The 23,589-nt window shown below is 58.9% G+C and overlaps 3 protein-coding genes across 6 annotated transcripts; 2 read left to right on the forward strand and 1 right to left on the reverse strand.

The window, feature by feature from the left end:
• The first annotated feature begins 1,003 nt into the window (after window positions 1-1,003).
• On the forward strand, window positions 1,004-2,608 carry SMIM3 (small integral membrane protein 3). Its single transcript, XM_080627157.1, has 2 exons — window positions 1,004-1,151; window positions 1,718-2,608. The coding sequence occupies exon 2, from the start codon at window positions 1,719-1,721 to the stop codon at window positions 1,896-1,898; it is 180 nt and encodes a 59-aa protein (XP_080483283.1). The 5' UTR covers window positions 1,004-1,151; window position 1,718; the 3' UTR covers window positions 1,899-2,608.
• Window positions 2,609-7,125: 4,517 nt separating this feature from the next.
• On the forward strand, window positions 7,126-9,727 carry GPX3 (glutathione peroxidase 3). Its single transcript, XM_080627295.1, has 5 exons — window positions 7,126-7,283; window positions 8,353-8,506; window positions 8,640-8,757; window positions 8,869-8,968; window positions 9,056-9,727. The coding sequence occupies exons 1-5, from the start codon at window positions 7,197-7,199 to the stop codon at window positions 9,266-9,268; spliced, it is 672 nt and encodes a 223-aa protein (XP_080483421.1). The 5' UTR covers window positions 7,126-7,196; the 3' UTR covers window positions 9,269-9,727.
• A 680-nt stretch (window positions 9,728-10,407) lies between these two features.
• Window positions 10,408-23,110, reverse strand: TNIP1 (TNFAIP3 interacting protein 1). Of its 4 annotated transcripts, none has more exons than XM_080626970.1 (18): window positions 23,018-23,110; window positions 17,449-17,619; window positions 16,354-16,473; window positions 16,068-16,150; window positions 15,806-15,874; window positions 14,739-14,930; window positions 14,461-14,555; window positions 14,301-14,382; window positions 13,974-14,063; window positions 13,711-13,776; window positions 13,430-13,561; window positions 13,225-13,353; window positions 12,824-12,946; window positions 12,389-12,514; window positions 12,038-12,118; window positions 11,689-11,883; window positions 11,379-11,469; window positions 10,408-10,893 (listed from the first exon to the last, which is right to left on the reverse strand). In XM_080626970.1, exons 2-18 carry the CDS (start codon window positions 17,588-17,590, stop codon window positions 10,868-10,870), a joined length of 1,842 nt encoding a protein of 613 aa, XP_080483096.1. In that variant the 5' UTR covers window positions 17,591-17,619; window positions 23,018-23,110; the 3' UTR covers window positions 10,408-10,867. The 4 variants fall into 4 exon arrangements, with proteins under 4 accessions (XP_080483096.1, XP_080483094.1, XP_080483095.1 ...); XM_080626968.1 differs by having other exon boundaries at window positions 13,974-14,066; XM_080626969.1 differs by lacking the exon at window positions 23,018-23,110 and adding an exon at window positions 17,732-22,688 and having other exon boundaries at window positions 13,974-14,066.
• Between the last annotated feature and the right edge of the window lie 479 nt (window positions 23,111-23,589).

Consider the following 23,589-nt stretch of genomic DNA (forward strand, 5'->3'; position numbering starts at 1 on the left):
CGTGTAGTGGGACCAGCAGATAGGTGTGAGGAGGATGGATGCTGTGCTCTGTGTTCACAGGGCAGAGCGTGCAGCTGCAAACCACCTCTGCGCTGCTCCTCAGCATGCTGCCCAAGCATCCAGCATGGCCTGGACTTGGGCTTCACTTCGTCATCCTCACCCTGACCCTGCACGGTGCCTGGTGTCAGCCCATGACCTCCAGAGGAAACCCCTGCCCATGAGGATGCGCTGCCGCTTCATGATAAAACCCCACATCCTTTTTATCTGACAGCAGCAACTGGAGGGGAATGTGCTGTTGGGAAGAGCCTGCTCCCAGGGTTCAGGGTTACTGCATGCCAAGAGGCCAGGGGTGTCTGAGGGCACAGGGTGATGGTTTCTGCCACCAGGAATCCATCAGGTTTCCCTGGGAAATGCAGGGCGAAGGGTGCAGTGTGTGGGTCCCACTGTGGGTGACACCAGGCTTGTATCACAGCAGGAAAATCAGAGCATCCTGGGACCAGCCAGCAATAGTTGCTGCTGGTTCTGCCCTTCGGCATCACTTGCGGAGCGGAATATTCCACTGGGCAGCAGAAACACCATTCCCATCCAGTGGGATGAGGTCTGCTGTCTCCCAGAGATGCTCTCTGCCCTCTCTGCCTGTGTCTCTAAACCAACGCTGCCCCGAAGCCCTGGGGAGCGCTGCCCACACCTCGCTGTGGGGGTTTATGGAGGCTGTCCCTATGGTTTGGCCATTCCCTCTTGCTAAGGCAGGTGGGTGCGTGTGAGCCCCACTGTTGGTAAGGCAGGAGGACGGGGCAGGGGAAAAGCCCTTTGTAACGCTGTGAGATGTCCCCACGGTGCCTCCCTGGCACCTGAGAACCTTGAGTTTGTCTCCAGAAGACCCTTCCCGCTGGGACCCTGTGCTGCGGGAAGCTGAGCTGGAGCGTGCTCCGGCTTTATCCTGGCACAGGCAGAAGACCCGCCCTCCCTTCCTTCCCCTTCCCCTCCTCTCCTCTCCTGCTGGCCCCCTTCCCCTGCCGCCCCTCGCGGGCCGGGCCGGGCGGGGCCAAGCGGAGGCTTCTTCCCCCAGTGGGGATCCTGCCGCTGCCGCCGCCTTTCGCCGCAGCCGGACCCGGACCCGGGCCCGGACTAGGACCAGGGCAGCGTCGCAGGTAGGGGGGCACGGGCAGAACGCGCGGTGCTGATGCTGCCTCCTTCTCCTCTTTCTCCTCTTCCTCCCCACTGTGCCGGAGCCTGGGGGAGATGCGGGCTGGACGGGGGGGATCAGCGCGTTCGTGACCCCCGGCCCCTCATCCCCGACCCCCTCTGCTAATGAAGCCACTAAGTCCGTGACTCAGCAAGAGGGGATGTGGGGGGGTCTCCCTAAGCGGGGGGACTCCGGCCACGCTTCGCCGCTTCCCCACCCTCGAGTGACCAGCGGGATGCCTGGTTTGTGGCTTTGCTCTATCAGCTCCTTTAACAACGGTAACAATTAACAGGGAAGTTTTTCCCTGGGCTTTTATCCAGCTGCACCAGAGCACGCTGCAAATCCTGGGAGCACGCTGTAAATCCTTCTCCAAGGAGTCTTTTGCTCTTGAAAGAGCCCAGGGCTGAGGCTGGATGTAGCTGTAGGGGTTCCCCCAGAGAGCAGTGGGTGCTCAGAGCAATGGTGGGGTGTTTCTGCCTATGGGAGGGATGGAGGGTGCTTCCCCATCACCCCTCTACCTCTCGCTTGCAGAATGGACCTCCCTGACCCCGCAGGTCCTGCTGCCCTCCCCAAGCACATTCTGGACATCTGGGTCATCATCCTGATCATCCTGGCCACCATCCTTGTCATGACAGCCCTGGTGCTCTGCCCGGCCACCGTCGTCATCATCTACCGGGTACGGACTCACCCCACGCGCAATGGCATCGTGTGAGGTGGAGGCGATGAGGGACAGCCCACAGCCATGGGATCCTGTGCTGGGGACCTCACAGAGCCCCATGGGGCACCCCAAGAGCTGGGGAGAGATGGGCAGGAGCTGGGGTTGGCCAGCATCCAGATGCCTGCCCCTGTACCTGGCTCTTCCACTGCCTTCTATTTGCCTACCAAGCTCATGGGGACTGTCAAGGAGATGGTGGCCTGGGCACCAGCCAGGAGATGTGTGACTTTGTGAACCTGTCCAGCTAGAAGTGACTCGCTCCTGTGAGGCAGCCAGCCAGGTCTCACCTGGTCTCACCACCTTCGCTGGTGACCCATTTCCTCCCAGGCAAGCAGCAAGGTGTGGAAATGCCCAGCAAAGCTATTTCTCCTTTGGAGTCCCAGCCGTCAGGGTGGTTGGGAAAGAAGGGTCAAAGCAAGATGGATGTGGCTTCTGATTGTGCATTAGGAGACTCAGCTAAAAGCATCAGTGACAGAGCCCAGCCTGGCTGTGCAGCAGACCCACAGCTGGCACCGGCTTCTCCTCTATCAGATACCTGCTGGAACTGTAGGAAAACCCTGTGGGGTGCTTGGTTCCCCTGGGTCTCATGGGGCAGAGGAGCATGGGCAGATCCTGCCCACACAATGGCTGCGCTCTGTGCCCCTGCTGATGGTGAGAGGCTCCGCACAGCGTAGCTGACCCCACTGGGGGGGTCTGTGCCCCTCTCTGGGAGGGCAAAGCAGAGGGGTTTGTGCCAGGCGATGGCAAGGACCATGTAAGCTCTTGCATTGCCTCTTGCTAGGAAATAAATGGACTTTATTCTACACGTGGTGGTGGTGTGTGGCTCTATCCATGCTACAATGGTGTCGGCGCACAGGAGCTGAGATGCTTCACTGTCTCTCCAGCAGCTGTCCCCATGCTGACCTGCACTGCATTGGCTCAAGGTCCCTGGGGTTCTTGCCCAGCCTTTGAGCCCGGAGGCTGCAGCCCCATGCTCCGGGGGTGCAAACTTGAATCTGGCTGTGGTAGTGGCAGCAACCATCACAGAGGGAGTGGGAAGGATCCCCAGGGATTGCTTGACAGCAGCGACCGGCTGCTTGTGTCCCGCTCGGTGACCAGCATCACGTCCCGGGCGCTGGCGCGTGGCTGCAGTCCTGCATCCTGGGGTTGAGACGGCATCGTGGTGACTCACGGCGAGAAAGGTCACTCATAACGAGATGAATCAGGCTGGGCTGTGGGGAGACGCTGCGGTGATGCTGGTGGGAACTCGTTTAATCCCATTTTCTCTGCTGGAAAAAGCAACCATGCGGTGGTATTAGAAACCCTGCATCCCATCCCTGTGTGGCTTGATCTGAACAGCTTTGCTTTAGGTGTTGGGGCTGGAGGGGCAGGTGATTCCCATTGAAGCAGGACCTGGGGAGGAAGCCCAGGACGGGGATGCAGCCCCCAGGGCTCATAAGCGCCTACACAGGAGCCATGGGCTGTGGTTGTACAGGGAAGGCTCAGACACGTATTCCTTGCCTGTCCCGCAAACACGTTTCTGTCTCTCTTCCCTTTCTCAAGTTGCAGAGTTGGAGGCAAATAACCAGAGTTATTTTCCTGTTGTTCCCCCTCTCCCTCCCGCGCTGGCTCGATGCCGCGGCGGCAGCTGGAGGAGATTATGGCTGTGCTGGGAGGGAGCAGCCCCAGCTCTGCCTCCCCACCACGTTCCACCCCGGAGCCCCTTCCCTGGGGACACGTCGGGTGTGGGGACAGCCAGCGGCGTCTGGCACCGGGAACCGGAGCTGAGCTCCTTGGCTCTGAAAGGGGTAGGGAAGGAACCATAAATAGTGGAGTGGTTTGAGGAGAAAGCCTGCTTTGGAGCAGAACATCCAAGGAGAAGCACGCACCCCCCTTCTATCCCTGCAGCCATAACTGGTGGCTGTTGCCACCTCTCTGTGCCCTTTTGTCGTTAGCAGCCGGGGGGATGAGAGGTTTCCTTTCCTGGCAGGAGTTTTCTGGGAAGTATTAAGCTTGCGGCAAACGTTTCCAGGAAAGGTGTTGCAAAGCCTTGGAAAATGGGTTTGTCCATGACAACAACTGCACGGAGCAAAATGAGTGCAGGGAGAAGCCAGGACATTTTTAAAGCATCAGAATAGGCCTATGGATTTAGACTGATACATACTGCTGGGAATTCCTCCTCCAGGACTGAGCAAGATAAGCAAATCCCCCTGCAGCCCTGGCTCCAGTGCCTGAACAGTGCTGGAGCTTGGAGGCAGTGCTTGCTGAGGAAAACTGCCTTTTTCCTCCCGGAAAAAGCAGGTCCTGCAGTGGTGATGCTGCAGCAGGCAGGCACTACATGGTGTGGGTGATTCAGCATCCACTGGGATGCTGTGGGAAGTGAATGCTGGTGGCCCCAACGGGAGAAGGTGATACAGGATGCTCTCACTGTGCTTCTAAAGTTGGAAGGGACCTTAAAGCTCAGCCAGTTCCAATCCCCACAGTCAGGGACACCTTCCACTAGAGCAGGTTGCTTCAAGCCATACTCCAAAGGGTGATGGGCACCGTGCAGTGCCTGCAGGAGCACAGGGGCTGGGGCAGGGTGACCAGGGCTGGATGAGCTGCAGAGCCGGCTCCATGCAGGAAGCCTGGTGCTGGGAAAGCTGGGCCTCTTGCCCAGCAAAGCTTGTTTTGCTTTCGCCTGCACACCTAGAACAAAAGTTCAGAGGTTGCCCTGGGACTGATGCTGGGCTGCCAGAGCAAAGCAACGCTGCTGTCAGCCGGGTGATGCTGCCCAAGCACCCCAGCGCCGTCCTTGGCACCGTCCCCATCACTCCACACGCAGAAGCTCCTCTCAGCTCTGGGGCAGCCCAGCAGCCATCTGTGGTCCTCACGTTCCCTGTACTCATCACCATGGCCCTGCAGCCTGGCGCAAGGTCTCTGCACCCCTATCCCGTGGCTCAGGGACAGCAGGGAGGCCGGTGGCAGCGGCAGCGCAGTGACCAGGAGCTGGCCTCCCTTCCCCGGGCTCCTGCCAAACATCTGCAGCAGGCGGGGGCCGGCTCCAGTGCGGCTCTGGTGGAAAAACAACCGGGGAGGGAAGTTCAAGCCAGGTCAGCCTGCACAGCGCGGGCCGGGAGGGATGGGGGACCCCATCCTGCACACTGGAGCAGCGCCCTGCCCTTGGATGGGCTTGCTGGAGGCCCCAGCTCCCTCAGCTCTCCCATGGTGATGCCCCAAGGATCCCACTGAAGCTTAGTGGCAGAGATGGGGTTCATCAAATGCAGCTCATTAAATCCTGCCCCATTCCCCACCTCCATCGAGGCTGATTTGGCACCGGGACACGAGGAGAGGGGACTTGGAGAAATGGGTTCCTTATCATGTTGGGTTTAGAATCACACAGGGCAGGAGTGGCTCAGCTTTTCCTTGTGCATGGCAGGGATCAGGAGCACATGGAAGGGACACAATCACACTGTGCCACCACTGCTCCCTCCAGCCCCCAAGTCCCTGTTAACCACAGCAAAGCCACCAAAGCCCCACACAGGCAATTAGAGGATATAATTAGAAGTGTGTTGCTGTTTCCATGGTGGGAACTAGTGGGGCAGGGAGTGCAGCCCCCAGCCGCTCCCTGGCTCTGTCTCAGCTCTGTCCCAGGGTCAGCAGTGTGAGCTGGGTGGGAGCACAGCACAGAGCCAGGCTCACGTCAGCCCCTACCGGGGGCAGGATGCAGCGAGATGAAAGCAGCGTGTTGGCCAAGGAGCTTCAGCCCTGTGCATCCATGGCCCCAAAGAGCTGGGAAGTGGATGCAAAGGGTCAATCAAGCTCCTGGTTTTGGCAAGGAGCTATATCTCCCCACCCATGGCCACATCCATGAGGGGTGATTGGAGCATCCCTGCAGCCAGGCTGGCTGTTGACGCATTGTGTTGGGCTCTGGTCAGTCCCCAGGCAGCAGCTGAGCATCTCAGGGCTTTGCCTAGACCTGGGTGAACACCCCACACACAGGGACCGATGCTGGGGCAGGGCTGAGCTGCCTCATCAGTAGTAGTGCAGGTTTAAAGCACTGGAAAACACTGCCCTTGATGGAAGGACGTGCAGCTCCATGGGTTCCCTCTGTGTGTGTGTGATGCACCTGACCTGAAGCCCTCCCAAACCAGCCAAAGCTGCACTGGGAGCCTGATAACATCAGGCTTTCCCAGGACATGGTGTTCCTTGGAAAGAACAGGAGATAGTTCCCAGCCTCCCCTAGGCCCATGGCTTGGCTCCTCTTTCCTGCTGGCATCTCCCGCAGCGCCGTGACAGCTCCCTGACAGGGCTGACCCTGCTTTCTAGTAAAGCCAAACCTCGTGTGGCATCCCTGTTCCCCTGGGGATACCCTGTCCTGCCTCCATCGCAGGCCTGATTCCATCCCAAACCACAGCCCCAGCTCCCCTCCGGCCAATTAATTGTCCCAATAAACAACTTTATTGTGGGATTTCAGGGAATTTACACCTCCCCACGGTTATTTCCCTTGGAGCCAGCCCAGGGTAAATGTTTGTATTCCCTGGGGTATGCAAACAAAGCCCTGGAAACTCCTGCCCTATGGGGACACCAGGGGCTAAGGGACAGCAGTGGCCATAGCAGGGTCACCGTGGGGCTATGACCCCCCAGCCCTGGGGGGGGGGACCCCACTCCAGGGCTGCTTCTTGAGCACCCTAATTTTGCTGGGCTATAAAGGGTCACCCTTTTGCAGCCCAGACATGGGAGGGGAAGGATTCTGGACCCCATCCCCGCCTCCCCAAGGAGGCTGCTGGGTTCCCCATCTCCCCGGGTGCCCGCTCCTTTCTCTATCCCCTCTCTGTGTGCCCTGCTCAGGGTGAGGACAACACCTGGCACCTCTCCCATCCCGTGAGGGTTTCAGTCCCCAGCTCCCCGGCTCCTATAATACACTGCACATACCCTGAGCTCTCTATATATCTGTATATCTATCTATCTATCTGTCTGTCTATCTATCTATAATCTATCTATATATCTATAAATCTACCTATATACCTATATATCTACATACCTATATATCTATATCACTGCCCCATGTGCCGGTACCGGACACTCATGGTTACAGCACGCCCGTGTCCCCCCGCCCCGGCGCCGTGCCCGTCCCCGTCCGCACACGGTTAACGCAACCCCGGCCCGTCCTTCCTGCCGGCGATTGGCTCCCCCCGCTCAGCCCAGCAGCTATTTCTCGGCTCTCGGGCTCGGAGGTGGCAGACGGCGGCGGGGAGAGGAGGGGGGTGTGTTTGTGTGTCCGTGTGCCCCCCGGCGCTGTGAGCAGGGGGCCCGCACCCCACACCAGCCCCAGACATGGGGGGCTGGCTCCGCAGCGCCTGGATTTTGCCCCTGTTCTTGGCTGGGCTCGTCCAGCCGGGACAGGGGCAGGAGAAGGAGAAGGTAAGAGGAGATGGGGGACCCCCAAGGGGATTTCGGGGATGGGGGGCAGGATGTGGTACCCTGGGGATCCTCCTGTCCCCAAGGCTTCCTGCAGAGATCCCAGGGGACACGGTGGATCTGTGATCCCCCCCAGTCCCGGTGCTTGGATCACGGGGTGGGGTGGGGTTCCAAGCTAGCTGTTGGGAATTGCTGTCCTAGGGTTGGGGGCAGCGGGGACAGAGCCTGGTGCCCTCCCCAGTGACCCCCATAGGGGCAGAGCACGGGGCTGTTGATCCATGCACAGTGTCCAGGGGGGTGCACCCATGTTTGGGGGTGCAGGGACTGCTGTAACCCCACATTGCAGTGGGCAGGGAGCAGTGGTCGCTGTCCCTCTCTGGTCCTCACAACCTCCCTACTACGGGTGGGAGAAGCAGAGCCCCTCCACCAGATCCATTCAGCCCCATGGAGGCTGAGCTGCCCCGGCAGAGCCCCCGTGACTGCATCTGCTGCCAGGTCCCAAAATAGCCCCTTGGTGCCACTTGGGTGAGCCTGGGTTCCCTGATGGGAACAGGACATGGGAGCCCTGGGTTAACCCCTGCTGCGCCACAAGCAGAGGCTGCTCCACACCCTTCCCTGCTTGGGTCTGATCCATCCCTGATCCCCCCCTTGCCTGGGCATGGCTTGGCCACAGCACAGCAGTGGGTGCTGCTCCAGGGCACCCTAAAGGGTGCATGCAGGGGTGTTGGGGTTCTGCTCACCCATGGCCCCAGGGAGGCTGAGGCTGCTATGTCCCCAAGCCAGCTTGAGCTGTTTTCCAGCCTCTCGCCTTCCTGCCTGGCCCTGGACAGATAAACATCCCTCCAGCTGCAGCCAGCGCTGCTGGCCGCACATGTTCAAGCCAGCCTGTCCATTACCGTGACCTTGGCTCGCTGGAGCCTGGCTGCTGCCAGTGGTATTTGGGGCAGGAGAGACAATGCTGGCAGCTGCCAACTCAGCCAGTGCCAGGGCTGGACCTGTTGCTCCAGTGGGCACGGGTGGCCATGGGGCTGGAGCCCCCTGCTCCATCCCTGGGATGCTCCTCGCCCCGCAGGTGAAATGCTACGGCTCGGTGCAGGGCACCATCTATGACTACGGGGCCCTGACCATCGATGGGGACGAGTACATCCCGTTTAGGAACTACGCAGGGAAGATGGTGCTCTTCGTCAACGTGGCCACGTACTGAGGCCTCACCCTGCAGTATCTTGGTAAGGGTCCTGTGGGGTATGGGCACACCAAGGGGCAGGGCAGGCGGCAGCACCCAAGCATGTAGCCCTTAGCAGGTCCCCATGGTCGGTCCTGCTCCCCTCCTAACCCAGCCCTGGCTGTGTTTGCCCGCAGAACTGAATGCACTACAAAATGAGCTGGGGCCCTACGGGCTCGTTGTCCTGGGCTTCCCGTCCAACCAATTCGGGAAGCAGGAACCCGGCCAGAACTCAGAGATCCTCCCTGCGCTGAAGTGAGTACTGGCATAGGGGCTGTAGCCCCCAAAGCACAGGGCTTGGGGCTCCCCCCCACCCCTGTGCAGCACCAAGCTACCTGTTGCAGGATGCTCACCCTTTCCTTGCAGGTACGTCCGGCCAGGTGGTGGCTTCGTCCCCAATTTCCAGCTTTTCCAGAAAGGGGACGTGAATGGGGCCAAGGAGCAGAAGGTCTTCACCTTCCTGAAGGTGGGTGCATGGCAAGGAAACATGGGGACTGCATCCAGGGTGGGTTTTGAGAGCGACAAGACATTGATGCTCTGGCTCCCATTGCAGAATGCCTGTCCCCCGGTGGCAGAGGAGTTTGGAAACCCCAAGAACCTCTTCTGGGAGCCCCTGCGGAACCATGACATCAAGTGGAACTTCGAGAAGTTCCTGGTGGGCCCCAATGGCGTGCCTGTGATGCGCTGGTACCATCGCGCCAACATCGCTGTCGTGAAGAACGACATCATCGCCTACATGAGGCAGCTGCAGGAGCAGGACCAGTAGAGTCTGCGGCTGCTGGCTTGAGGGGTGCTTCTCCCCTCTGCTGGCATCTCCATGGCTGCTTTGGGGCTGGCTCTGCATCCCATCCCATCATACATCCCAGCAGCAGGAGCCAAATGCTGTCTCCTCCAACACTGTTCTCTCTGACAGTCCCAGTGGCAGAGACCTCGGTGATGGGGACATTCCCAACCCATATCCCACCCCAGCAGTGGCATATCCTCCTGGCCCCCACCTTTCCCGCTGCTCCATCACCCCGCGTTGCCGGACAGCAGGAGGATGCAGGGGCCGCTGCCCCTGGAGCGGAGGATCACGTCTCCATGAAGGCTCGGCCTGAAAGCCCCCGGCATGGGGCGGGCCAGGCCTGATCCCACCGAGCACGGAGCAGCTCTTCAGTGCATTCAAGCCGCCCGTGGTGCCGGTGCAGAGACGCGCTCCTCTCCCGGTCAGGGGAAGCTGGCCCCTCGTCCCCCAGCACAGAAATGCCAAATAAAGGCTCTGCAAATGTGCAACTCCACTTCTTGACCAGGGATCAGGGGGAAGAGTAGGGGGCACAATGGCCAGGCTGGGGGTAGCAGTAGGGAGGGCTAGCTCCCAGCTGGACAAACACCCAAACAGGGGTTTATCGTCACAGGATAGCATTTGGGGACAGGATGTGTGCTGGTGCAGAGCAAAAGGGGCTGGGAGAAGAAGGAAGGGACCAGCCCTCAGCAAGGAGCATGCCGGGGTGCCTGGCTCCTGCTGTCATGCACGTGACAGCCACGCTCACACAAACAGGGCTGGTTATTTTTTTCCTCTCCGCTTCCAGCCTTGTTTTCCTGGCGCAGTTTGCTCTGTGCAATTGAAAACACTGGTCCTAAGGCCATTGCTGCAGGGGAAGGCAGAAGGGGAAGTGGAGTGGGGAGTTCCCTGCCCTGACAAAGGCAGGGGGTCAGGAGAGGGGAAGGCAAGAGGCTGAGCCCAGCACCCAGAGGGAGACGGGGAACATGTACTTGGAGTAATAGAGGCTGGGGTGCCCATGCAAGGGTTAGGGTCCCCTTGCTCTGGCCCCATGGCTACACCTGAGCCCTGGCATCGCTCCTGGTGCCCACACCGAGGCTGCCCCATGGGAAGCAGCTTTAGGGATAAAACCAGACAGACTCAGCTCCACTTCAGTCCTTAAATAAATACAAAGACACCAACCACCCTCAGGCTGGGCCATGGCTGTGGCAGGCATCTGCCTGTGAGCGTGGGCTCTCCCACTGCCGGGAGCATCCCTGCCAGCACCTGCTCCTCCAGGGGCTGGACCAAAGCCCCTGAACCAGGGCAGCTCCTGGGAAAGGCCGGCTCCTCTTCCCTGAAGACCTGGCTTGGGGCTACAGCGCTGCCAGGCCTGACACCTCGTGGGGAAAGGGATGGGCGCAGGGCACTGACTCCACCGCGCTGGCACCTCCGGTCCCTCCTTCACGCTCTCCTGCAGGGATGCACTGCAGAGCTGCGCACATTCACCGCGTGTCCATGCACAGGGAGAGGCAGCCGGAGGAAGCTCCTAGATACATACACACGGGCACACACACACACCCTACTCCTCCTCCGCTGGTAGCGCAGCGCAGCCGGGGCTTGGCGTTAGGGCAGTCTGGGACCTGCCTGTTCTGAAAGACAAGAGGGGTGGTATGGGGTGAGTGTGGCTCTGCATGCCCAGGTAAGCTCATAGAACAGATGCCAGCCATGGAATAGCCATTATTCCCAAGTATTGATTGCCACAACCCCATGGGCTACTAGGGCTCAGGCTCACGCCTGTCTTCAGTGGCAAATGTTCCAGCCCTGGTCATGTTCAAGGCCAGGTTGGAGAGAGCCTTAGGAAGGATCTGATATGAGGTGTCTCTGCCACGACAAGGGGGTTGGAACTGGATGATCTTAAGCTCCTTTCCAACACAAACCATTCTGTGATTCAGATGCTGCAGGGTTGGTTCAGGGCATGCAGCAGGGACCAACCCCAAAGCAGAATCAGCCCCTCCTCAGCTGAACAGAGGTGTGGAAATGAACACTGCCTGTAAAGCTGTCTCCCCCATCCTTCTCCCAGGTGTTGAGCCAATCACCCATGGTCCCAGGGTGAAGGACAGGTTCTGAGCCTTACCCAAGTCCTTGGGGACCTGTTTCACCCCAGCCACTGCCTGGGCGTTCTGGCTGCGAGCCATGGCGCAGGGCGGGTGCCAGGGGTACTCCGGCTGCAGGAGGAGATGAACAGGAGCAGTCAGTTACCAGGGATGTGGAGCATGAAGCTGCACTCTGTCCGATTGCTGGGACATGAGGAGGAGGAAGGCAGCTGAGCCTTCACATGCCAACAGCACACGTGTGCTCAGTGACTCGGTTGCTCAGCAGTGAGCCCCAGACCTCCTCACACAGGACCCGCTGCTCCCCCTGTGCTGGCACAGGCAGACACTCACCGGGGAGAAGTGTTGGAAGTTCTGTCCTGGTGTGTGCTCTCCTGGCACTGCCGGCGGGTACCGGATCTGCTGCCACTCGTCAAAGCCATGGTACATGGGGTGAGTCACGGGAGGGCTGTACTGATATGGGTACACAGGGCAGGAAGGGCCCAGTGGCCCCTGCAGAGGCTCGGGGTGCAGCCTCTCCCCAGATGCCTGTGAGGAGCCAGGAGAGATGGTGAGGAGATCTCCAAGGGCAGCCCACCACCATCACCCAGCTTGGAGCTGCACCTCTAGCATAGGTAAGAGCCTGAGGCAGGCCTGAAGCCCCCAGCCCCTCACCTAAGAAGGGTTTTTGCCCCATCCCCACCTGTTTGTGCTGTTTCAGCAGCTTCTTCAGCTTCTCCTTCTCCTCCTTTTCCCTCTGGCAGTCATCCTTGGAAGCTCGCAGCTGAGAGCAAGGGGGGTTAGTGCAGAGCCTACCCTGCCAACCCCAGTGTCTGTAGGACAAGGGTTGGTGCAATGCCCTGCAGAAAGGTGTGTGTGCCCCCAGACGCCCAAGAGAGGGGGAGAAGGAAGAGGCAAGTGAGGTGCTCTGACAGGGACAATCAGCAGCAAAATCAGCCCTCAGATGCTGCTCCAATATTAGTACAGGGACTGTGATACTGAGGACACATCCAAGTGGGACACCGGGCTCCCAGTGGCATCCAGCACTGCTCACCTGGTTGTTGGAAATGACCAACTGCTTCTGCAGCTTTTCCAGCTGCTGCTTCAGCTCTTCCTTCTCCTCATTCATCCTCTCCCTGTCACTCCGCTCCCGCTGGAAGTCCTCCTCGAAGATTTTCACCTGGCAGGAGGGAATGATGTAGGTGCATCTGCTGAGGGCAGACATCTCCACAAGCACTCCCATCACTGTGGTACCATCCCTGACCCCATCAGCTACACCAAGCCCCAGACAATGAGTTGGCACAATGGTCAACAGCTATGGCCTTCTCCCAGCTGAATGCCTGGAGGATGCTAATCTTGGTCCCCTGCTTCCCACCACCGCAGCACTGACACACACCAGGCTGCTCCTGGCCTCACCAGGCTCTTTGCCAGAGCGGTCCAGGACAGGTAGCTCCCTCCCTGCCTCCAGTGACTCCGTGTCCTGCCCTACCTGCTGCTTGAGCAGCTCGTTCTGGGTCAGCAGCTCCTGCGATGGCACCTTCCCTGCCGTCTCCATGGCGCTGGCAAAGATGGGTGGTGGAGAGGCCTGGACATTCAGGGCCTCCTCTAGTGCCTACAGAGGAAGAAAAGCAGGGAGGAGGGGGTCGGAGTAAAGCACTGTGCCCATGAAATCTCTGGAGGGCCATGATCACATGGGACTACAGACCCCCTCAGACCTCCTCTTCTGGGAGCCTGGAGTGACATGGTGGGCATTGTCTGACATGAGCCCCTGCCTGGGCAAGGAGCTGGATAGGAGGGGGTTGATCTGGGTCAGTTTGGGACTTAAGATTGAAGAGGCTGGAGAACATAAAAGACATTATTTTCAGCGAAGGGTTGTGGCCTGGCCCCCACCTTGTTCAGCCTCTGGATCTCCTTTTCCTGGTATTCCCGCTGCCTGGTGACCGGAGCCAACTGTTCCTGCAGGAACCGCATCCTCTGCTGCAGGTCCCTCACCTCCATGGACAGCCTCTCCTTCTCTGCCTGCAGGACCCAGTGGGGGAGATCAGCCAGAGCCATAGGGCCAGCAGCTCCCTGCCACCCTTCCTACGGGACTCACCTCCTCTGTTTCGATCCGGGACTTGGCCAGCAGCAGCTTGCGGTCAAAATCCCTTTGCTTTTGCTCCCGCTCTGACTCCAGCTCAGTCAGTGCCCTGCGCGCCTCAGCCAGCTCCTGGTGCAGGTCCGTGACCTGCCAGGAGGGAGCAGGGATGTTGGCCTGCCTGGAGGAGCCACACTGGGGGGGAAGGAGGCAGAGAGAGCCCCAAAACTTCCCCTGCATCCAACCTCCTCCAAGTCCTTGCACCCAGCAGAGATGTACCCCTAGCACCCAAGCCCTACCTTCTGCTCGTACTTCTGCTTCATGGCTCGGAAGTGCTGATCCCATTGCTTATTCACCTCCAGTAGCTGCAGGGAGAGAGGAAAGGCTGAACAGGAGCCCAAGCCTTGCCTCCAGCCAGCCACGGCAGTCCCCAGCAGCCTCCCATTGCAAAAGCACCTTGTGGAGGTGCTGGATGGAGATCCCAGCTCCAGCAGCGCTTCCCTGCGGCTCCACAGCCCTGCCCTGGGTGCTGCCCCAGCACTGCCCGCTCCCTGGTCCTCACCTCCCTGCGCTGGTGCTCCAGGATCTTCACCTTCTTCTCCTTGGCCTCCATCTCTCCTCTGCCTGGTGCCTTCTCCACCGTGGCCCCGCTCTGCTGGACGCGCACGGGGGGGACCCTCAGGGCTTTTGTGGAGGCTGTGCCCGAGGCCAGCTAAACTTGAGCCAGTTCCCTCCCACCACCTTCCCATCCCCTTGAGACCCTGAGAGTCCTACTGGTCATACTGGGACAGACTGGGAGCTCGATCAGAGTGAGGCCACCTTTGCTGATGTGTCAGCAGGCTTCCTGCCTCCTTCCCTGCCCTCCCTGGGGGCAATGCTGTCTCCTCACCTGCTGCTGCTCTGCAGCTTCCCTCTTCCCACTGTCCTGGCTGCCCAGTGTCACCATCCTCCGGAGCTCCTGGTTCTCACACCTGCGGGCAGGCAGGGATGGGTCAGTGGGAAGAAGCACTCAAAGCAGCCCTGTCCTCTTCCTCACCTCCCACCCTCACCTCAGCTTCTCCAGCGCCTGGTTCCTCTGCTCCAGGTCCCGCTCCAGCTTGGTTCGCAGCTCCTTGTTCTCACTGTGCAGCGTCTCACACAGTGTCTGCGGGATGAATATCAGCAGCATGAGGACCTTGGCCAGCCTCAGGAGCCCTCCTGGTCACATACCAAGCTCTGGCATGGAGCTGGGTGTCCACCTCCAGGTGGACAGGAGGGGGTTTGGAGGGATTAAATCAACCCCTAAAGGGGAAAACCCCCATGAAGAACCCATCCAGCCCTCACCCACCTGCAGGAACGATGTTCTCTGCTCATTCTTGTGCACCTTGGAGGCCAGGCGCTTGAGCTCAGAGGCCATGTAGCCCATGCGCATGAAGACCTGGTCCTTGCTGGCCTCCTTGGCACAGCCGCTCAGTGTGCTCTCCAGCTGCTGCAGCTGGGGCAGCAGGTTGGCATCCTCATTTGGTGGCTGCTCCAACTCCTGGGGATGGGACGAAACACCATAAGATCATAGAATCAATGAGGTTGGAAGAGATCTTTAAGATCATCAGGTCCAACCATTACCCCAGCACTGCCAAGACCATCACTAAAGCATATCACTAAGGGCCTCATCTACACGGTTTGTGAACACTTCCAGGGACAGTGATTCCACCACTTTCCTGGGAAGCCTGTTCCAATACCCAGCTACCCTCTCTGTGAATAAAGTTTTCCTAACATCCAAGATCAGTTTAAGGAGCACTGCCAAGTCCCCTCTTGGGCAGATCAGCCTCGACTCCCACCCATGGCTGTGGCAGGGGCCTTCACTTAAGACACTGCAATAGCTCTTGATATATGCAGGACTCAGCCCCTCCTGGAGACCCCTGGCCAGTGCAAACAGGGATGTGCAACAAGAGCATGTTCTCTTACAGGCACTGTGCAGTACAAGCTGATGTTCTTTCCCCTTGGGCTCCCCATCCCTCCTCCCCTCCCTTCCAGCACACACAAAAAGCCAGAGCAGGACAGAGCAGGTCAGTGCCAGCCAGGGCAACATTCAGATGGCTCCAAAAGGAACACATGCACATGCCTTGGCTGGGCAGACCATGTCAGCAATGATGGGGCTGGGTGACCTGGTCCTCCCACCCGGTGCAGGCGCCAGGAGACGGGTGTCAGAGCACTGCTGACAGCTCTTTGGGTCATCACAACCCTTCCTCTAACTGTCATGGGGCATCTGGAGATGGGTGTCCCCGTGCCCAGGCAGCCTGGCCTAGGTACCCAGCAGCCCTTGCCCTTGGAGGGCAGCCTGCACACTGGCCCCCTCCCTGCCTTGGCCAGGCAAGCAGTACATTTATGCCTCCAAATCCCACAGGCACCACTCACCGCTCTCCCGCTCTCCTGGGGAAACCCCTGCACTTCCACAGGGACGACCTCGAAGTCTGAAGAGGATCCCTGCAATGGAAGGCAGCCAGGTCAGGTTTCCTTGGGGAAAGGCAACCCAGCATGCCCATCACACAGAGACAAGGGGGAACACAGCAAGGAAGCTGACTCCTCCTTTCTAGAAGCTAAAGGCTGCCTCCTTTTGCTTTAACTAGATGGAGCCTTTCCCTCTGGCCATGCTAGCTCTCACATTCAACACACTCACATTTGGGGAAGGTTTCCGTGCTTCCACGTCCAGCTGGGCACTGCCTGGGACAGCCTGCGTGGAGCTGGGATCAGGGCCAATGGCTGCAGAGAGGGGAGAGGATGTAGCCATGAGCCTTTTGGAGAGCAGGCCTCTCCCTGCCTGGCGCAGGGATGCAGACAGCAGACACCCCATGGATGGTTCCTACCCCAGTCATGAAAGCCTTCTTCACACCCTCTCCCTTCCCCTACACTGAGGACCCTGAGCCAGCAGGTTACTCCTCCCCTGTGAGCCTTGTGTCTCCTACCTCCAGTTTCCACCAGGTCCTCCAAGGAAGATGCTATCAGCATTTTGTTGTCCTTCACAAGATCCTCTGCCTTCTGCCTCAGCTTGGATGCCTCCATCTGGGACTCCTCCAGCAGCTCTCCTGTTTTGGGGAACAGAAGGATGCTCACCCACCTTCCCCGAGTACCTGCCTGCAGCACCCACCAACACCAAGAAGCCCCCTGCTTTGGTGAATTGCCTTCATCATCCAGAAACAATTTATGTTGGCCAAATCCAATGGCAAAGCTGTTATCAGTGGCTCACTGGCTGCAGAGTCCCCCATGCTGACACACAGAGCACTTGTTACAGGAGGCAGAAGGGCAGCGCTGCACCTCTCAGAGGTCTCCTCTGCCTCCCATAAGAGCCAAATTTAAGCCTAGGTTGTGGACCTGGAGGTCCAGCCTGCCCACACTGGGATCTAGCACCAGCAATGCAATTCTTTCCACACCAGTGTGTCCCAGTCCCAGGTAGGACCATGGTGACATGATGGGAATCACGAGGCAGGTGGAAATTCGGCTGCAGAAGTGGGACTCAAAAGCAGAAGCTGGGTCACAAGACCAAAAGCAAAACCAGAGGCGAGTGGGGGAAGATGGCCAAGGAAGAGAAAGGGGGAGGCATGATTCAGCTGCAGTGTTTCAATGTCAGCACCAAGTCCCTGCACTGAGCACCCAATGCTGGGGTCTTTGAGCAGGGAAAAACCCCTGACCCAACAGGGGTTGCAGAAGGCGGAGCTTCCATCAGAAGCAGAACAGATCCCAGCATCTGTGACCTGCCACTGCAGGGCTCCAAGCAGCTGACCTTGCTCCAACACTTGCCTTTTTTTTCCCCCCAAGCCATTTATCCCACCATAAAGCATCCCAGGAGTTCAGCAAAAGCCTTGCTCCCTTTGCACCCCTGTGTGAAAAAGCCCAGACACCCTGCTGGATCCTCAAGGATGAGTACAGCTTTATTGCAGTCCCCGTGCCAAGACCCCCAGCTTCTTCTAGCTTCCTACATGGAGCAAGAAATCCCCAGGCTTGGTGGGCATGGGCTGAGCTGCCCCAAAGGCAAACCCCATCCCCATCCACGCAGCAGTTACCGATTGACTTGATCCCCTGCATCTTCTCCTTCAGCCGGGTGTTCTCCTCCACCAGACGCTCAAAGGCTGCGGCTCCATTCTCCTCCGAGCCCCCACCAGGGTCATAGATGCGGTAGGGTCCTCTCCCTTCCATGCCCGCCATTCAGTCACCTACCTCCGAGCTGGGCATTCCTGCAAGGCAGTGGGGACCAGTGTCACTTTCCCCTGGCTCCAGACAGCACCGTGGTCCCTTGGTCCCAACCCTGTGGGGCTTTGGGTGCCATGGAAGGGCCTTACTGCTCACCAGCAGAGAAGTGTCCCAGGTGAAGGCAGTTCCCCTCCAGCCCTGCTCAGGGTGAACGTGCTGGGGTGACTCACAGCCATGAGAAGTGTCACGCGAGGAGGCATCACCAGCAGTCACGCTCGGGGCTGGCTCTCACCCCTATGGGGTTTGGGAGTCCCAGAGGAGGTCACAGCATGGGCTGCTGCATCCCAGGAGGGACAGAGACCCAGCCCTGGAGCATCCATCCACACCAGCGTGGACCTGGGCACTGTCACCAGGGCATCCTGCTCATCACAGGGTACTTTCTGGGGGCTGGCTGGAACAGTGCAGCTCCAAAAGCCTTAAATGCAGCTGGCGGGTGGTTTGGGCAGCTCCAAGGGGGATGAGCCCCAGCAGCCAGGCAGGGACCTACTCTGCCCCCTGGATCAGCCAGGAAAATCAGCTGCCAATGGCACAGCTTCCCGAATCCAGCATGGGAACAGCCACGCTGGAAGCAAAGCACAAGGAGAGCAAACACCTGCCTGCAGCATGCTATCTGCCCTTTTAATTCTTTGTGTCTGAGAGTGGCCTAAGGCCTCCCCATCACTGAGGTGTGGGCAGAACCAGGTCTCACCCATCTCCTGGGGCTGATAAACTGTGAATTATCTCCCTTGATGACAGCCTGTTACAAAGTGGAGCAGCTGAGACAGCCTCGGGGGTGATGCCACATGGAGTTAGGGTGCTGCCTGGAGCACCCGTGGGTACCCCCAAGCGCTTCTCCACCAGCCAAGGTGCTCCTAGTAAGAGTGGGTCGAGGAGGAGCATTCTGAAGGGGGAAAGGGGGTTAGCCCATACCCTGAACTATCTCACCATCACACTAATGCTCATGCCAGGAATGATGCAGGCTGATCACTCGTTTAGGTGACCTGCCAAGGAGCAGCAGGGACTTTCCAGATGACAACTGTTACCTGGCAGCATCCCTATCTGGAGCGACAATTAACACCCGCCTCGGCAGCAGGTAATTACACGTGGCCTCACAGCAGCCTTGTTTTGGGGACATGCATCTGTTGTGGGGATCTCACCATCCTCGTGCTCTGTGGGTGCCGCCAAGCCCCTCATTGTCTGTGGTCCACATGGGGAGCAGCAGCCCCATCCAGCTGCAGCCCAGGCTGAGCAGGGGCTATTTCTAGAGCCCACAGCAGCTGACAGGAAGCTGCAAACGCAGCTCCTGTGCTGGGGGTCCTGGTGTGGGCAGCATCACCACAGCTGGTATGAAGTCCCCCCCAGCCTCCCACCATGGGATGGGGATCTACCAGTGGGCAGGACGGAGCCCAGTGTGGTGGCACACACATGGTCCAGGGACATGATGGCATCTCCACTGCAGAGAAGCCATAGAATGGGTTGGAAGGGACCTTAAAGCTCATTCAGTTCCAACCCCTGCCATGGGTAGGGACAGTTTGCACCAGAGCAGGTTGCTCCCAGCCCTGTCCAACCTGGCTGCAGTACCTGCCTGGCCCCTGGATGTGGACAGCGTCACAGGCAGGCTGGGGACCTGAGCCTGCTTCTCAATGGAGTCTGGACACCACGTGCTGCTCCAGACCCCAAACCTGGTGCTCTGAGAGGAGTAGGTTAGCAAAGCAATCCTGCAGTGAGCATCCTGTGGGACATCCATGTCCTCCATTGGGATGAACCCAGGTGTGGGTCAGGGAAGGTGGGGACAAGCTGCCCTCTCCTGTGGTATCCTGAAATCCCAAATCCCTGTTTTCTCACACTCCAGACCCCAAACCAGGAGGTTTTCTGCCTTGCCCACAGCACACATGGAAGGTCCGCTGCTCCTGCAGGGAACACTCAGACCTGAGCCACCTGCACCAACCACCTTGCTGACCAGCAGAGCTCTCTCCTTCCAGCCAGATGGAGCCACCAAAAGCTTCCTCTATTCCAATTCTCAGGGTTTTAACAAGGATTTTCCTACTCAAGGTCTGCACCCAACAGGGAGATAACAGCAGAGGGGCCACGGGAGCTGCTTTCAGCAGCAGCCAGGGAGTGGAACTGCACTATCTCCAGCTGACAGAAGCACAGACCAGCCACAATTCACCATCAGACAAGACCCAGCAAGAGGGAAGGGTTTCTGTAGCATCACTGCTGGAGTCAATGAAGGTTTGCTCATGGTGAAGGAACAGCCTCATTTCTGCAAGGAGTTGCTGGGACCGGGCTGTCACCTTGGGGACAGGACCCTGGACCAGGTCACTGCTCCCAGTCCTGGTTTGGTCTTTCCTTAAGAGTTCTGAAAGGTGAAATTTGCAGTGAAAGATCTCATGTTCCAATAAAAAGACCAGGAGAGGAGAGAGAGGCCTATAGACCTGCTGTTGACGGTGGTTAGAAACACAGAGCAAACACAACCACCACAAACCCCACAAGAACCTACTGAACCACCAGAAAAAGCTTCTCTTTTTATCAATCAACAGTCTCTAAGCTAATCTGACAGTATTGCACAGCCCTGGGGTTGAGGACCAGCCATGGACCGTGGCCATAGCTCACACGCTCCATGCTCAGCCACAGAGACTGCCAGACACCACAGTTGCAGGCAGGGCACCGAGACCTGGAGGTAGTAAATTCTTATGACAACCCAGCAGAAGGAGAGAATGAGAGAGCGAGTGGGCAGGGGAGACTCCCAGGCGAGGATGAAAGCAGGGGGTATTTAAATCACTGCGCTGTGGCTTGAGAGTGAGCTGGAACCGTGCTGCCATGGCCAGGAGGATGTGCATCACCACCACGGCCACCAGCATCACAACCATCACACCAACCATATAGAACCAGCAGAAGGAAATGATTCCTGCTTTAAAATGACCAACAAAGATACAAAGGCAGAGGATGTGAATCCTGGACAGCGACTGGGCTGGCCCGCTGGAGGCTTGCTTACAGTGATGAGCCCCAGGGTGCAGACCACCCTCTGGAGCCACAGGCTTGGCAGTCTGGCAATTCCCACCCTGTGATCCATGGTGGGGGCTCAGCCCAGCCTGAACAATGGAGTTTTCCTTACCCCAGCGTGCAACATTCCCAGGAAGTCAGTCCCAGCCAGGACTGCACAAAGTGAAAGCATATGCCGGCAGGCTGCCAGCATTGTTTTCCCATGACTGGGGCTGCTGGACCCCCACATCCCTCTTCCTCAGAGGAAAAGCAAAAGCCACTCAGACTCCATGGAGGGGTATTTTCTGACTGATCATTTTGCTGGAATGTGGCAGAAAGCCACAGCGCTCAGCCCAGTTTCTTTTCCTCTTGAGAGCTTCAGCAACTCCCCAGAGCAGGAACAACCGCTCCTGAGCTGCTGGTCTGGTCTCATTTTCAGGGAAGCAAAAGCAGAGCAGGTTTTAGGAGGAAGCAATAATAAGGAGACCTTTCGGGCACTGCAGTCTGCTAGGCTGGGAGTAATAAAAGAGGAGGAAAGCAGGCACTGCAAGGCTCAGGTCTCAAAGGGAAAGGTCTGAACCTCTGCTTGAAGCATTCTTCTTCCCAGCCTGGCTAGCTGCAGATGGTGGGAAGGCAGAGCCCCATCTGAAATGTAGCAGATGTTACAGATGTCCTCCAGCCACAAATCCCACCCTTGCCTGAAAAAAACAGCTCCTGCAGAGGCTGCTCACAAGGGAAATAAAGCATTTCCCTGTTCGGAGCCAGGTTTACAAACACAGGTAACCACACAGAGCTGCAGGACTCCTCACTAGGGGTCCAAACTCCAGTGCTGCAAGACAAGCAGACAGACTTGGTGGTGGTGCTGCCCTGGGCAACGGAGTGCTGCTTTATGCAAGACCCTGTCTTCTGCTTTAAAGACATCTCGCTTCATGCTGCCTGCTCTGCTTCTTCCCCCTGCACCATGGCTGCTCTTCACAGCACTCAGAAGCAGAGCAAGGCAATAGACACCCTTTCCCTTGCAGCTCCAGCACAACCCAACCTAGTGCACATCAGCCAAGCAGCAGCAGACAGTGGTACCACAAAGCTCCACCAGCAAAGCTACACCTGTCACCCAAACCCAGACTCTTGCTGTTGCTTTAAAACAAAACCTGCAATGCCACCAGAGTAGATGGTTCAGCTTCCTCCACCCACAAGTGTTTTGTACCAGCTGCTGGCAAGCCACGACCCACGGCCCCGTGCTAAATAGGTCTGTTTGGCGTGGGTCAGGTCAAAAGGGCATTGTGGGATTTCTTGCAGAGCCAGGAATGATGCCAAAGGCTGCAAAGAGCCTCTTATTTCCTCTTCTTGTTTACTTCATCTGGCCATAGAGCTCACAAGGACACACCAGGCTGGAGCCTTCCTGCCTCTAGAACTCACCCCAGTGCCCAAAGTCCAGTCCCTTGGCTCCTTTGCCAGCACTCTCAATGAAATGTGCCCTCCAAAAGAGCTTGTGGCAGCAGAACAGCTCTTATTCACCCAAGCAGCTGGAAATAACAAGCTGAAGGGGAAAGGTTGTATTTGCCTCTTTGATACAGGCAGCAACCCGTGCCCAGGGGCAAAGAGGAACGGGGCAGCCAGATCTCCAAAAGGCTGCAGATCCCCACCATGTCCCATCGGGAGCTATCCTCACCCAAAAGCAGGGCTGTCAATCAGCATCCTTTCTTCCCCTCTGCCCTCAGTACAAGCCTTAGCCTGGAATTGAGGGAGGGGAGATGGGGAGCAAGCTGTGCACCAAAGGAGGAAGGGAGGGGGATTAGGATGCTGCCATTCCCTCTGTAGCTATTCCAGCCTCTGGATCCGTATCCCATATGAATACACACCGCTGGAGCAGCGGCAGGATGGGGAAAAAACACTCAACGCGGAAGGAAAACAGGAGCTCCGGGTCCCTGCCCAGCGGTCCGAAGGCAGACGCGTGGGCCCGGGGGAAGGCCGGGGTTGGGCAAGGCTGAACGAGGGCAGAGCCCACCCGGGGTTTCGGCCCCGGGGTACCAGGGGGCCGGTACCGCCCGGTCCGGGAGGGGACAGGCGGGGATATCCCTCCCCAGCACCTCCCCACCGCGGTGCCCCCAGGCTCCCACACCCCCAGCCCGCCCCCCGGGGAGCGGCGACGGGAGCCGGCAGCCCCTGCCCCGCGAGGGAGGAAACTGAGGCACGATAACGACTCTCGCGACCCCCGGGCCTGCCCCGGAGCCGATCCCCGGGGAACAGCACAGCCCCAGACCCCTCCGGTGCGACCAAGAGCCCCGGAACCATCCGGATACAACCAACACGCAGCCCCGAGCCCCCACCACCGGTACCCTTCGCTGTACCCGGCGCAACCCCCCCCCGGTGCCCAATAAGACCCCACTGCCCCATGCAGGCCCCGTAGGGCTCCGAGCTCACCTGCCTATGCTCCCCGCGACGGACCCGCTCCCGGTGACCGCACGGAGGAACCCGGGGACAGCGGAGGAGCGGTGAGAACGCCCCCGGGAAATTCCCATCCTGACGGACAGGCGCGGCAGCCAATCAGCGCGGAGCAGAGGTGATATAAAGGGGAGCGCGCAGGGGAAGGTGCGCTGTCATGGCGGGGTGGGTACGCGGTGGCTTGCTCGGCTCTGAGGGGCTCCGCGGGGATCCGCGAGGATCCCGCGGACTCGCCCGGCACAGGGCGGTGGAGGGAGCCCGCCTGGTTCCTCCTCAGGCAGGGTTTCCGCTCGCTGGGCAGCGGCAGGCCCGAGCGCGGCAGCTTATCGAGAGACAAAATGGCGGGGCTGAGGACAAGGGCAGGGCCCGGCGCGGCGCCTCCCTGCCGGTGGGGTGCAGCCGGGTTGGGGTGCGGAGCGGAGGCCGTGATGAGGAGCTGCGCTGCGGCGCGGCCGGGCGCTCCCTCAGCACCCGTGGGCTTCCCTAGGGAGACCTTCCCTCGGCAGGGAGAATTCCCCACCGTGTGCGGGTCTGAGTTAATGTTACACAAG

Source organism: Psittacula echo (assembly GCF_963264785.1).
Source record: "Psittacula echo genome assembly, chromosome: 11".
In the NCBI taxonomy this organism is placed as follows: Eukaryota; Metazoa; Chordata; class Aves; order Psittaciformes; family Psittacidae; genus Psittacula; species Psittacula echo.